The 15,160-nt window shown below is 45.5% G+C and overlaps 2 protein-coding genes across 3 annotated transcripts in view; one reads left to right on the top strand and one right to left on the bottom strand.

The window, feature by feature from the left end:
- Positions 1 to 15,160, top strand: part of RPL37 (ribosomal protein L37) — a 263,271-nt gene that overhangs the window by 105,383 nt on the left and 142,728 nt on the right. Inside the window, exon 1 of one of the 2 annotated variants that reach the window (XM_068250983.1) lies at positions 12,890 to 12,893. The exons of the other annotated variant lie outside the window; for it this stretch is intronic. Coding sequence (XP_068107084.1) covers positions 12,892 to 12,893 — 2 coding nt within the window. The 5' untranslated portion in view covers positions 12,890 to 12,891. Of the gene's footprint in view, positions 1 to 12,889; positions 12,894 to 15,160 lie in introns of those variants that run through there. 2 annotated transcript variants of the gene reach the window in all.
- Positions 1 to 15,160, bottom strand: part of C7 (complement C7) — a 122,948-nt gene that overhangs the window by 43,003 nt on the left and 64,785 nt on the right. Inside the window, exons 11-12 of the mRNA XM_068250956.1 lie at positions 6,044 to 6,272; positions 3,678 to 3,855 (exon numbers count right to left, since the gene is read on the bottom strand). Of these exons, the coding sequence (XP_068107057.1) occupies positions 3,678 to 3,855; positions 6,044 to 6,272 (407 nt within the window). The remainder of the gene's footprint in view (positions 1 to 3,677; positions 3,856 to 6,043; positions 6,273 to 15,160) is intronic.

Here is a 15,160-nt window from a genome sequence, read left to right as displayed (position 1 = left end):
CCCCTAACCACCCCCCCTGGTGTTGCCTAACATTAACCGCCGCCCGGGGTAGTGCCTAACCCTAACTACTCCCCCGGTGTTGCCTAACCCTAACCACTCGCCCTGCAGAAACACCCTTTTATACATAGAAACGATAATATATTTGATAATGTAAAATCTGTACATATAAATGAAATAATATTGCAAAAACTATAACAGTGCAAGCTTCTAAAATGATAACTACTTCAAAAACTGTAATGTTCTAATTTTGTCAAACAGCTCCTGTGGGTCCCAGGTGACACGAAGCGCATAGGACCAAAAATACCTGTGAACTCTCCCTGTTTTGTGCATAGTGCTGACATCAACAGGCCCGGATGGCATGCATCCTCGGGTCCTAAGGGAATTAAGTTCAGTTATAGATAAACCCCTTTATCTTATCTTTTGTGACTCTCTTGCAACTGGCAGAGTCCCAGTGGATTGGCGTACAGCCCACGTTTTCCCATTATTTAAGAAGAGCAAAAAATCTGATCCAGGAAATTATAGACCTGTAAGTTTAACATCAGTTGTATGCAAACTATTTGAGGGGTTACTAAGAGATACTATACATGACTTCATAGTAGAAAATAATCTTATTTCTCAGCATCAACATGGGTTTACTAAAGACAGGTCCTGTTTGACTAACATGCTCAGCTTTTATGAGGTAGTGAATGCTAATATGGATATTGGGAATGCTGTAGATGTGATATACTTGGACTTTGCAAAGGCCTTCGACACTGTTCCCCACAAAAGTCTGGTGCAAAAGTTGAGGATGCAAGGACTGGGGAAGAGTCTGTGTTCATGGATAGGGAACTGGCTAATGGACAGAAAACAAAGAGTTGTGGTCAATGGATCATACTCAAAATGGGAGACTGTTAGCAGTGGGGTCCCACAGGGGTCTGTTCTGGGTCCAGTGCTCTTCAATTTATTTATTAATGACCTAGTAGATGCAGTAGTGAGCAATGTTGCTATTTTTGCAGATGATACAAAATTGTGCAGAATCATCAACTCTCAGGAAGATAGTGTCATATTGCAACAGGATCTGGATAGGATGGCTATATGGGCACATACATGGCAGATGAAATTCAATGTTGACAAATGTAAGGTCATGCATTTTGGACGTACTAATGGTCTAGCACCATACAAAATAAATGGGATACAGTTGGGGACATCAAACTTGGAGAAGGACTTAGGAGTACTCATTGACAACAAGTTAAATAATCGTACTCAATGCCAAGCAGCTGCAGCTAAAGCTAACAAAATTTTGGGATGCATTAAAAGGGAAATAAAAACTCGAGATGCTAGCATAATATTGCCCCTGTTTAACTCTCTAGTAAGGCCACATCTGGAATATGGAATTCAGTTCTGGGCACCACATTACAAAAAAGATATTGCAGTTTTAGAGCAGGTGCAGAGACGAGCAACAAAATTGATGCGTGGGATGGAAGGTCTCACTTATCGAGAAAGGTTAGATAAACTGGGTTTATTTAGTCTAGAGAAAAGACGCCTTAGAGGGGATCTAATTAACATGTATAAATACATCAGAGGGCAATATAATACCTTGGCGGATGAGCTTTTTGTCCCTAGGCCTTCTCAAAGGACTAGAGGACATGATCTGCGCATGGAGGAAAAACGTTTTAACCATTTATTTAGGAAAGGGTTCTTTACAGTAAGAGTGATTAAGATGTGGAATGCATTGCCACAGGAAGTCGTTATGGCAAACTCTATACCTGCATTTAAAGGGGGCTTAGATGCTTTCCTTGCGTTGAAAGACATCCATGGCTACAATTACTAGGTAATGCCTAATGATGTTGATCCAGGGATTTTATCTGATTGCCATCTGGAGTCGGGAAGGAATTTTTCCCTTTAGGGGCTAATTGGACCATGCCTTATAAGGGTTTTTTCGCCTTCCTCTGGATCAACAGGGATATGTGAGGGAGCAGGCTGGTGTTGTACTTTATACTGGTTGAACTCGATGGACGTATGTTTTTTCAACCAAAATAACTATGTAACTGTAACGATTGCGGAATCGTCTCCGTGATCAGCGCACCAGACGTGCGCTGACGCGGCGGATTTCCTCCACAAGCGTATTATTGAGGACACCCAGGCTAGGTGCTATGCACCTGCAGAGGGAAATTCCTGTCGGCAGGTGGAGCTGTGGAGTGCAGAGGAACAGCTCCTCTGCCCTACCACACACGCCAGACAGAAACTGTACGAAGGGAAGAAACGCAATCGCAAGAGAAGCGATTGAGAGTGAGCACAGAGACAGATTGTGTGTGTGTGCATAAAATTAGTCGCCAACCCGCGACTGTGCACACACCACAGCAGATAAGAAGCAGGAACGCGATCGCGAGAGGTGCGACTGCCAGACGCGACACAAGGTTACAGCAAGGCGGAGCACGAGAGTAGCAAAGGCACAGCAAATAATACAATAAGGAGATACGGAAAATAACAAATGCTAGCTAACCGCGAACACCGCACCCATCCGCAACAGCGCACGCGGTCACGCGCGGTCTCCACGTGACAAGCACAATAGAGACAAGCACGCCCAACCAACCAAAGACAGACAAACACGAAACAGAGAACGCGAGCGCCTGCTCAACGGCCACCTCACCGAGCCTACAGCAAGCGTTTCGAATCAGACAAGACAGACACACGAAAACAGGGACAAGCGAGAGATAGGATCCACAGCACCAGCGAAAAGCGGCCAGTGCGATCCAAGTACAGAGCAGCAGAACAGAAGGATCCCCAGCGCTAGCGAAAAGTGGCTAGCACGATCCCAGAAGACAGAACAGAAGGATCCCCAGCGCTAGCGAAAAGTAGCTAGCGTGATCCCAGGAGACAGAGTAGCAGAACAGAAGGATCCCCAGCGCTAGCGAAAAGCGGCTAGCGCGATCCCAGAAGACAGAACAGAAGGATCCCCAGCGCTAGCGAAAAGTGGCTAGCGCGATCCCAGGAGACAGAACAGAAGGATCCCCAGCACTAGCGCTAGGGCGAGTGCGATCCAAACACACGGCAGACAGAACAGATGAGGTAGGCAGAAACAACCGCTGTTTCAACCTACACTCCAGACTCAATCAGAAGGATCCACAGCCGCTAACGCTAGGGCTTGTACGATCCAAACACAAGACAGACGGAACAGGCAAAACAGATAATACAACCTGACTGGACTAGAAGGGGAGCCTAAAGCAACCCCCAGGAATTAACTATACTAGATAGCAATGGCTGACACTCCAGCAGTGTCCATCAGGAACAGACCATGGAAGGGAAATGTCCAGCAAAGCATTCTGGGAGCAGAATGCTTTTATAGTGCTAGTCATCAAAAGAAGGCAGGTAACGGATTTGCATGACTAATGTATGCAAATTCCTCAGCAACACAAGCTGCAGAACTGACAGAAAGTCTCTCTTAAAGAGACCTGCAGAATGCAGACGTGAACAGTGGTCAAAACGCTGCCTGTCTGCACAGGCAGCTGAGCAGATTCTCACAGTAACTATGTAACTATGTAACAGCAAGATGCCAGCTCCCATTCAGACCACAGAGATGGTAGGTATGGAAAAAAGTAACAGTAGAAACACACTGTGCATATTGCATACATATTGCTTCCACACAATGACACACTTATTTGAAGCAGGCTATAACACAGGGTTATGGAAAATGTTACCGTAAATGTTCAAGTTCATCCTCTTCACACTTCTCACTTTGTATGGAGTCCCCAATGCAGTGCTTTCCCCCGCCACTGGGGGGAGGGTTGTTGCAGACACGGTTGCGGACTCTTCTACCTGTGGTTCCTCTGCATTGGTTCCAGGAGGACCAGCAGCTCCAGCTGCCATCAATGACTCCTGCAGGCATAAGAAAAGGAGTAAGCTACACAGAAATACTGAGTAAGGTTGGATACACACTGTACTGGATGAAAGACTGATCTTGTAAAAAACGGAATCGATTTCCATTTTGATGGATCAGTTTCTTACAAAGGCATCAGTTTTTCATCTGCTTCCGTCTGCTCCGTTTTTGCATTGCCACCTGCTTGGTACCTGTTGCCAGAGGCGGCTTAGAGTACGCAGGGCCTGGGGCAAGCGTCATAGAGCCATAAGTGTAGGCCATGTACCGTACCACTGTGTTCAGGTGGTGCCCCCTGTATAGAAAGCCAAGTATAGGTGACCTCAGTATAGGTTGGTCAAGCATAGGTGCCTCCAGTATAGGTTAGTCAGGTAGGTGCCCCCAGAATAGGTTAGCCAGGTAGGTGCCCCTCATACAGTATAGGTTAATCAGGTAGGTGCCCCCAGCATAGGTTAACCAGGCATACGTGCCCCTAGTGTAATTAGCCAGGTATAGGTGCCCCCAGTTTAGGTTATCCAGGTAGATGATCCCAGTACAGGTTAGCCAGGTAGGTGCCCCCAGTAGGTAGCCAGACTGTCCTCCTCTCCTTTCTTTGTCTCCTTTACCTCCTGGAGTTGGCAGCTAGATCCTCCACCACAGTCCTTCCTTCCCCTCCCTTCGCTGCATGCCCGGGATGGGACATACTGCCCATGCGAGGTGCAGTATGCCTAGGTTTGGAGTCGCCAAAGTTGCTCAGGACAACGGGGAGGACCTGAAAAGAGCGGTGGGGGCGGAAGGGAACGGGAGGCGCAGTGATTATTAGATTATGCCCCCCCTACCCAGTACAGCTTCAGCTTTTACCAGAGGCTTTTACTCTGGTATCCTTTAAAGCAGGGGTCCCCAACCGTTTTAAGCCCGGGGCCCACTATCCCGACCAAACTTTTCTCTGGGCCCCCCCGGGGGGAGGGGGGGGAGTGGTTAGTGGCGTCGGCAGCCCCCCCTCTTTTCCCTGATTTTGAGTGTAGTATATAGGTAAGTAGGTATCTAGGTATAGTTGCCCCCAGTATAGGTAGCTAACACAGTTGCCCCTGTATAAGGACTATAGTTGCCTCAGTATAGTTAGTTAGGTAGTATAGTTACCCCAGTATAGTTAGTACAGTTACCACACTATAGCTAGTACAGTTACCACAGTATAGCAAGTACAGTTACCACAGTATAGCAAGTACGCGTACGTTAAAAAGGGGCGCTGGGAAAAAAGGGCGCGGGGTTTTAAACGATAAGCATGGATAATGTTTAAAAATGTATTGTACTGTATTTCGTTTAAAATTAATGTTTTATAAAGTTATAAATCATTAAATAATGTACATTAAATCGGCAATTGTAAAAATGTTAATCTTCCGTTTAAATATTGAAACATATAATAACGTTTAAAAAACCCTCCCTGTACCTACCCCTAACCCCTAGACCCCCCTGTTCATGGTCTAGAGGGTAAGACAGATACCTAGTACCTACTACACACTGCATCCTGGGTTCAAATCCCAGCTATGGTATATAAGCATGCTTTTCAAAAAGTACAAATCCTTAATCATGCTACTTTTTCTACTGAATTGATCATAATGGTAGTATGGTTTATGCTAGGCAAGCTTTACCATGTAGTGTGGTTCATGGTCTAGAGGGTAAGACAGATACCTAGTACCTACTACACACTGTATCCTGGGTTCAAATCCCAGCTATGGTATAGAGAGAGAGACAGAGACAGACTTTTGTGTTATTCCGGAAAATTCTGTCGGAATTATAAAATTTCCGCGGAATTCCGTTTGAGAGGTATAGGATTTCCGGTTGCACAATCGGAATTAAGCTGATTCCGGCCGGAATCACGGAATTCATAATTCCGCTGAATTTTCCGAGCATCCCTACCGCCCGCTCATAAGGTAACAGGAGCGGCGGCCGCGGGGGAAGAGGGAGAAGCCGCGGCCCCCCAGAAATCTGCCCAAGGACCCCCAGGGGGCCACGGCCCCCAGGTTGGGGACCCATGCTTTAAAGGACAACTAAAGTGAGAGGGATATGGAGGCTGCCATATTTATACCCTTTTCCACGTCATTTCCATCATACTGCTTTCACAATGCCTTCTAGCACCATTGTATATGTGATACCAGCAGACAAGCAATTCCTGCAATCTATTACAATGACAATAGGCTATCATTGCCATACCTGGAGACTCGTCTGCTAGGACTCCGCTCTCACACGCCGCTCCATATGTGTGTGGCTTACAGTAGCACTGGCATGACCTCCCAACCACAACCGGCAGCCCATTGTTCCGGCATGGCTTGCACCGGCACGAATGGACTTCATTCACATACTCCTCAATGGCTCTCTTCAAATAGACCTTCTTCACGGACGCGCAGGGCACTTCTTTCACCAGCTCAGTGATGGGAGCAAGCTTAGGGGAGAATAATGTAATGATTATTATTACTATTATTGCTGATAAAGACATTCAGAAACGACACAATTCTCCTGATTGTCCAATTCGATCGTAATATCAATAAGAAATGATCTTTTGGGTCCACTAACAGAAGGAAAGCTGCTATCCAGTTCGATCAGATTGATGAAATCGATCAAAAAAATGGATTGAGTCCATTAACTGATTCGATAGCAGCTTTCCTTCCGTTAGTGAACCCGAACGATTGTTTCTGATCGGTATTACAATCTAATCGGTCAATCAAGTCGTCTGGGTTATTGTATCATTAAATGCTACCTTAATAATCACCATTGCCCTCACCGTTATGTGGTTGTCTGTTGTGATTGATTGACTGATTGATTGATTGATTGATTGATCAATTGGTGTGCTGACTCCTTCCTCTTGTTGAAAAGGAAAAAGCACCCTTTATTTTTTTCGCATTTCATATTTGTTACCTTGGTTGTGCCTCCACACAAAGCTGTAACGATTGGTGTCAGCAAGCACAGATTCTGATTATTGGTGATCTGCAGTATCACCAATAATGCAGATGCTATACCTGATTATATTGTGATCTGCAGAATCACCAATAATGCAAGTATAGTGCGACACAGTACAATCGTAAGCTAGAGGGTGCTTGGTACAATCGAGTATCCCTATAGGGCACAGAGATACAACCTCCAGGCTAGCTGGAACAGCAGTGTAACGATTGGTGTCAACACGCAGAGAGAATCTGCTTATTGGTGAACTGCAGATTCACCAGTAATGCAGATATACACCAGATTATGAATGATCTGCAGAATCACTAATAATCCAGGTATGTCTAACCTCTGGACACCGTAGTCACAACACCCTGAAACTGGTCTAAAGCATAACATAGAATAAGCATGAGAAAGTATTCTAGCTCAGTGTGGATTCCCAGGTCCTTCCTGGTTCAAACACACTGTTGGATCTGACTGAGGTCTGTGTGCTAACACGTAAGCATTTGCAACGCCAGACGATGTGAGACTGAGGGACGAGTGGTTATATAGTGCAGCGCTGCCCAGCGCCGCTCAGTCCCTTCCAGCCAATCCACATACAAACTTGGATCAGCTGACCAAGGGAATCAGCTGATCCCTCTCTGCTTCCCATAAAGCTTCTGTCTCGCCGAGCGCGCGTGTGTATTCCTCAGCCTATGTGCACAGGAAAGCTGCACCAGGTCAGACACATGTCGCCGCGCGTAAACCGCCGGACTAGACGCGGAAACGGCCGCCACGCCGTCAGAGCATGCGGCGGCCATTCCGCAATCCTTTACACTAACACACAATTACTCAATGATGACCTAGTTGGTGAGCTTTGCGGTCTTTGGCATCAATAATTGGCATTGAAATTAAATAAATCTAATTGGCTGTGGCTCCACTCCTTTGAAAATCAATTGGTGAATTTTGATTAGCTTTTGTAGGCTCCACCCACTTTTCTGAATATTAATCCCAGTCACCCAGTGACCAACTGTGTAAAGTTTAAGAACCCTGCCATTGACAGACAGTGTAAGAATGGCTGCAGTTTATATTCTGGCAGTTAAATTTGTATTTTTCTCCACCCACTGATGTCCTAATGTTTCCCGGGTATGTATTTGGCTGCTGTTGGCTGTGGCCACTTTTTCTAACCCTAACACACAATTGTCAATAGTCAATGACCAAGTTTGTGAGATTTGTGGTCTTTGGCATTAATAATTTTAATTGAAATGAAACAAATCTGATTCGCTGTTTGTGGCCCCACCCCTTTTCTAAATGTTTAACCCCAGTCACCCAATGATCAACTGTACCAGGTTTGAGGCTTGTGCCATTAACAGTGCAAAAATGGCAACAATTAAATATTTGTGTAAAGGATTGCGGAATGGCCGCCGCGTGCTCTGATGGCGTGGCGGCCGTTTCCGTGTCCAGTCCGGCGGTTTACGTGCGGCGACATGTGTCTGATCTAGTGCAGCCTTCCTGTGCACATAGGCTGAGGAATACACACGCGCGCGCGGAGAGGCAGAAGCTTTATGGGAAGCAGAGAGGGATCAGCTGACTCCCTTGGTCAGCTGATCCAAGTTTGTATGCGGATTGGCTGGAAGGGACTGGGCGGTGCTGGGCAGCGCTGCACTATATAACCACTCGTCCCTCAGTCTCACATCGTCTGCCGTTGCAAATGCTTACGTGTTAGCACACAGACCTCAGTCAGATCCAACAGTGTGTTTGAACCAGGAAGGACCTGGGAATCCACACTGAGCTAGAATACTTTCTCATGCTTATTCTATGTTATGCTTTAGACCAGTTCCAGGGTGTTGTGACTACGGACTTCACACCCAAGACTAGGATACTGTGTCAGTTCTATGTTATGCTTTAGACCAGTTCCAGGGTGTTGTGACTACGGACCTCACACCCAAGACTAGGATACTGTGTCAGTTCTATGTTATGCTTTAGACCAGTTCCAGGGTGTTGTGACTACAGACCTCACACCCAAGACTAGGATACTGTGTCAGTTCTATGTTTTGCTTTAGACCAGTTCCAGGGTGTTGTGACTACGGACCTCACACCCAAGACTAGGATACTGTGTCAGTTCTATGTTATGCTGTAGACCAGTTCCAGGGTGTTGTGACTACGGACCTCACACCCAAGACTAGGATACTGTGTCAGTTCTATGTTATGCTTTAGACCAGTTCCAGGGTGTTGTGACTACGGACCTCACACCCAAGACTAGGATACTGTGTCATTTCTATGTTATACCTTAGCCCGGTTCCAGGGCATAGAGAATAGGCCCTCACACCTAGTTAGGGCAAGCCTGTTTATATTAGCAGCAGGGCTTCCTGCAACCAAGCCTAGGCCCCTCTCCTAGGGAGCCTTTGGCCTAGGGATTCACCCACAGTCTGAGGTGAAATCCCTTCTTCTTCATACCTCCAGTTCCTCTGGCGGTTCTCTCTCAAAGTGCTACTGTTACACTGTACACTCATATCTCAGGTGTCCAGAGGTTAGACATACCTGGATTATTAGTGATTCTGCAGACCATTCATAATCTGGTGTATATCTGCATTACTGGTGAATCTGCAGATCACCAATAATCAGATTCTCTCTGCGTGTTGACACCAATCGTTACAATTTGCCTTGAAAATCAATAGGTGAATTGTGATTGGTTTTGTAGGCTCCACCCACTTTTCTAAATATTAATCCCAGTCACCCAGTGACCAACTGTGCAAAGTTTTAGAACCCTACAATTAATAGTGTAAGAATGGCTGCAGTTTACATTTTCCCACTGAAATTTGTGTTTGTCTCCGCCCACTGAAGACTCGTCATTGCCCAGGTATGTATTTGGCTGGTGCTGGCTCCGCCCACTTTTTCTAACCCTAACACAAAATTACTTAATGACCAAGTTTGTGAGCTTTGCAGTCTTTGGCATCAATAATTTGCATTAAAATAAAATAAATCTGATTGGCTGTGGCTCCACCCCTTTTCTGAATTTGAACCCCAATCACCCAATGGCCAACTGTACCAGGTATAGGTGATTAACAGTGCAAGAATGGCATCAATTAAATATTCCCCTTAAAGATTAATAGGTGGATTTTGATTGGCTTTTGTAGGCTCCACCCACTTTTCTGAATATTAATCTCAGTCACCCAGTAACCAACTGTGCAAAGTTTGAGAACCCTACCATTAATAGTGTAAGAATTGCTGCAGTTTACATTTTCTCAGTGAAATTTGTATTTGTCTCCGCCTACTGATGACCCAGCATTGCCCGATTATGTATTTGGCTGGTGTTGGCTGCGCCCACTTTTCCTAACCCTAACACACAATTACTCAATGACCAAGTTTGTGAGCTTTGCGGTCTTTGGCATCAATACCTGCATTAAAATGAAACAAATCAGATTGGCTGTTTGGGGCTCCACCCCCTTATATAAATTTAAACCACACTCACGCAATGATCAACTGTACCAGGTTTGAGGCTTGTGCCATTAACAGTGCAAGAATGGCAGCAATGAAATATTCCCCTGAAAAATCAATAGGTAATTTTTGATTGTTTTTTGTAGGCTCCACCCACTTTTCTGAATATTAACCCCAGTCACCCAGTAACCAACTGTGCAAAGTTTGAGAACCCTACCATTAACAGTGTAAGAATGGCTGCTGTTTACATTTTCCCAGTAAAATGTGTATTTGTCTCCGCCCACTTATGACCCGGCATTGGCCGCTTATGTATTTGGCTGGTGTTGGCTGTGCCCACTTTCCTAACCCTAACACACAATTAATCAATTACTCAATTACCAAGTTTGTGAGCTTTGCGGTGTTTGGCAACAATCATTTGCATTGGAATGAAACAAATCTGATTGGCTATTTGTGGCTCCACCCCCTTTCTGAAATTGAACCCCAGTCACCCAATGATCAACTATACCAGGTTTGAAGCTTGTGCCATTAACAGTGCAAGAATGGCAGAAATGTAAATATTCCCCTTGAAAATCATTAGGTGAATTTTGATTGGCTTTTATAGGCTCCAACCACTTTTCTGAATAATAACCCTAGTCACCCAACGACCAACTGTGCAAAGTTTGAGAACCCTACCATTAACAGTGTAAGAAAAACAAAAGTTTGCTTTCTTAAAACAGAAAGAATTTGTGATAATTCAGGTTGGAGTGAGCTTGAGATGTCTCCCAGTGCATCACTGCTGAAAATATGCTAATTAACCATTGTTACCCTTAGAAGCTAAACACACCTCCAGAACCGCTGTAATGCAATGATGTGTCAGCTTGTTAAATTGTACAGAACCATAATAATCCAACACGCATACAGACTGTTTTGGATTGTTTGATCCTCGTCAGTGCATGGCATAGATTAATTTGGCTCTATGCAGTAGGGCTTGTAACACCGAGAGGGACATGCTACCCAGCAAGTTCATGGTGACCCAGAACTCATTGGAGTGTGTAAGGGACTACAATGGTCCTAAAAGCCCCCTTACTAAGATGTTAAAGTGGACCCAAATTAAAAATACAAGATTTCAGAAATAAAATCTATTTTCTAAGTTATAATAACAAATAGCAGCCTTTTTTCAGCTGCATGATGACAAATATAAAATATTTTACATTTATTGGAGAAACCCCTCCCCTTCCTTTAATATTGCCGGGACAGAATCCGGCAAACTGGTTTAGTAGATGGTGTCCAGCAAAAGAGGAATTGCTAATGGCTGCCACCTGTATAACCCTAGTTATGAAAAGAGAAGAGTGAAAAGCATGCACTGAAATGCTCATAGGCTTGAAGGAGTGTTTATTTATCTTTGTATGTGCCAGAGTGGTGCAACTAAATATTTTGAATTAAAAAAATGTTTGGTTTGGGTCCGCTTTAAGAAAAACAAACATTTGCTTTCTTAAAACAGAAAGAATTTGCAATAATTCAGGTTGGAGTGAGCTTGAGATGTCTCCCAGTGCATCACTGCTGAATATATGCAAATTAACCATTCTACCCTTAGAAGCTAAACACACCTCCAGTGTAACAGTGTATGGCTGCAGTTTACATTTTCCAGTGAAATTTGTATTTGTCTCTTTTTGGTTATTGGAATAAAAAGTATCCTATACTTTATTCCAGGTAATGTACTATGTGTGTGCCAAATTTCATTCAAATCCGTTCAGCCGTTTTTGCGTGATCGAGTAACAAACATCCAAACATCCGAACTTTCCCATTTATTATATTAGTAGGATTAGTAGGATATATGTTACGGCCAAAACCAGAAATCGGCCAATTCTAGAATTGGCCGGCCGTTTCTAGAACTGGCCGATTTGACGTCGGCCAAAGTCCAAAATGCTGGGAATTTCTGACATTGGCCGGCCAGTTCTAGAAATGGCCAAAGTCAGTCGGCCAAACTGCAAAACACACAAATCCCAGAACATCCCGGGTCCTGTCCAGCAGCATGAATGGCACTGGGAACTTCCTATCTGCTCTGAAAGATACAGCATAATAATCTTTTTAAAGAAAAGCATTTCTTAGTTACAGCTGATAAAAATCCTGCAATAAATCTGCAGTGTGTCTACATCCTGCTTTCATGGGAGTAGACATATTGTTAACATCCTGTGCTTTCAAATTAGCTGCTCTGCTGTGGCAGACAGGTAACACAGGAGAGATCAAATTACAATGGTGATTAGTCACAGATGAGGGAGATCAGGCAGGCTAAACTCTCTAGATACATAAGGGTGAATTTTGCCATGGTTTCCTTCTGTCCAGTGCAAGAATTTAAATCCACTTTAATGAAGCAGACATATTTAAAATCCTGTGCTTTCAAATTAGCTGCTCTGCCGCGGTAGTCACGTGACACAGCAGAGATCAAATTACAATGGTTAATAGTCACATATGAGGGAGAGCAGGCAGGCTAAACTCTCTAGAGACATACAGTATGCATTTTGTAAACGTTTCCTTCAGTCCTGTGCAAGAGTTAACCACTTCAGGATTCTGCGTACGCTTACGTACGCCCCTGAATCCTGAAGTGGTTTCCATGGAAACGGCCGCTCGTATGAGCGGCCGTTCCATGTCAGTTCACGGAGGGTGTCTCCGTGAACACCCTGTGAGCCTCCGATCGCGGCTCGCAGGGTAAATGTAAACACGCGGGGAAGATCTTCCCCGCTGTTTACATACATACGGCCTCTGATTGGCCGGGGATCGCCGGCATCTGATAGGCTGAAGCCTATCTGAGGCGGCGGAGGACGGAAATCCATCCTGCGCCGCTCACAGGGGGAGGGAGAGGGAGGGAAGGGGAAGGAGGCCAGAAAGCGCTGCGGAGGGGGGCTTTGAAGAGCCCCCTGCAAGCGCAAGCAGCCGGCGGCGATCAGAACCTCCAGCAGGACATCCCCCTAGTGGGGAAAAAAGGGGGGAAGTCTGATCGCCCTGGCTGCTATCTGATCTGTGCTGCGGGCTGAAGAGCCCCCGCAGCACAGATCAGCAAAACCACCCGGAACCCGGAAGTGGTTAAGGTCCACTTTAAATTAGGTGTCTGGGAGCGGTGCACTGCTCGGGATTCAGGAAGAGAAGATAGAATGCAGAAGGCTGAGAAGGAAGGTGGCTGGGAGAAGATGCAGAGAAAGAAGGCTGCGGGGAGAAGATGGAGAGAAGACGGAAGGTGGCGGGGGAATCGGCTGCAGCCGGTAGCATACAAGCCAGCCCCGGGTCTATACAGGAAAGCCCCGGGTCCAATCCATACAGCTGCAGCCGGCAGCATGAAAGGAAGCCCCGGGTCCTTGTTTGCAGGATAGGGGGGCAGAAAAAATAAGCGGCAGCAGCAGGAGCGACAATGAAGAGGAGGTAATGGTAATTTGCGGCGGGGAATGGCACTTCGGGACTTGGCCAGCCACATCTAGCCAGAATGCGTTCTGGCCGGCCAAAGTCCGCAAAAACTCGCCGTTTTGCATTCTGACCGGCCAGAACCCGAAGTGGCAAGAACAGGTAGGAAGGAAAGAAAACGGTGAATGGTACACACCAATAAAGCAATTTACACAAAAATGTTTTGTAAAAGTAATATAAATCTTTATTATATCAAAAAACATTATCTCTTAAAACGTCTAGCCTTGTACCCCAACCTCCACCCTTATAGACCCCGGTAGCTCATACAATAGACTCAACACTCATCCCCATACACACTGCAATGCAAATGGAGCTCCAAATGCAACGACACGTTGTTATATCTCTCTAGGTTGCAACCTCATTGATCACATATACAGATCTGGAACGCCAATAGGTAGCAAGATGGTGATTGTGGCCGGCAAACAGAGTAATGTATTGTATATGCAGTCTCTTATACGGTCTCTCAATTAGGATTCCAAACAACAACAGACAGTCTGTTTATCACAGTACAGGACACAGCTGTAAGCGATGCGTAACTAAGCAGGAATCAATGTAGCATCAGAAGCATTGGTAGCAGTAACATGCAGGAATCAATGTAGCATCAGAAGTATTAGTAGCAGTGGCATACAGCCAAAGTCAGCAGCATGGATTAATAAGCAATAACTCCGCATGTAAGCTTTTCGTCATGATAAGCATAGCATATTAGGGCATCAAAGCAGTGTTCATCAGTGAGAGCCCAGATGAGCAAAACAGTTCAGAAAGACGAGTTTGTACACCTGTAATTCCAGTGTTTGCTGGCAGAAAATGGAATAGGCCGCTCACCATGTTTGTTGTAAATGTCCCTTTGCAAGCTGCCAAATGGACCAAGTGCTTCCTTCTATGCCTGAGAGCAGAGACATGCTCGAAAGGTGCCGGGTCCAGTGAGGTAGGGTGGTCGGGAGGCCAGGTAGACAGACGATGATGCCTTTCATAGCCCCGACATGTTTCACGAGCTACTGCTCGTTTCCTCAAGCGGCAGCAGCAGGAGCGACAATGAAGAGGAGGTAATGGTAATTTGCGGCGGGGAATGGCACTTCGGGACTTGGCCAGCCACATCTAGCCAGAATGCGTTCTGGCCGGCCAAAGTCCGCAAAAACTCGCCGTTTTGCATTCTGACCGGCCAGAACCCGAAGTGGCCAGACTTCGGGTTCTGGCCGTAACATACAGTGGTGTGAAAAACTATTTGCCCCCTTCCTGATTTCTTATTCTTTTGCATGCTTGTCACATTGTATTACACAGGCCGACTTTTTCTGCTGACTGGAGCTGCTGACACTGGGGAAAGTGTCGTCCTGTGTAATACAAGTAACTATGGAAAGATGGATATCATTTTAAAGCTCTCTTTCTCCTCTTTCTGGCGACACCTAAATCGTCACTCTACACAGAACATTTATATTGCACTTTTATCCTAGAGGACTCAAAACGCCAGAGCGGTAGCCACTAGTATGCACTCTATAGACAGTAGCAGTTTTAGGGAGTCTTGCCCAAGGTCTCCTTACTGAATAGGTG

The sequence above is a fragment of the Hyperolius riggenbachi genome, chromosome 1 (genome assembly GCF_040937935.1).
Source record: "Hyperolius riggenbachi isolate aHypRig1 chromosome 1, aHypRig1.pri, whole genome shotgun sequence".
NCBI classification, from domain to species: Eukaryota; Metazoa; Chordata; class Amphibia; order Anura; family Hyperoliidae; genus Hyperolius; species Hyperolius riggenbachi.
This window is presented reverse-complemented; position numbering and strand designations above follow the sequence as displayed.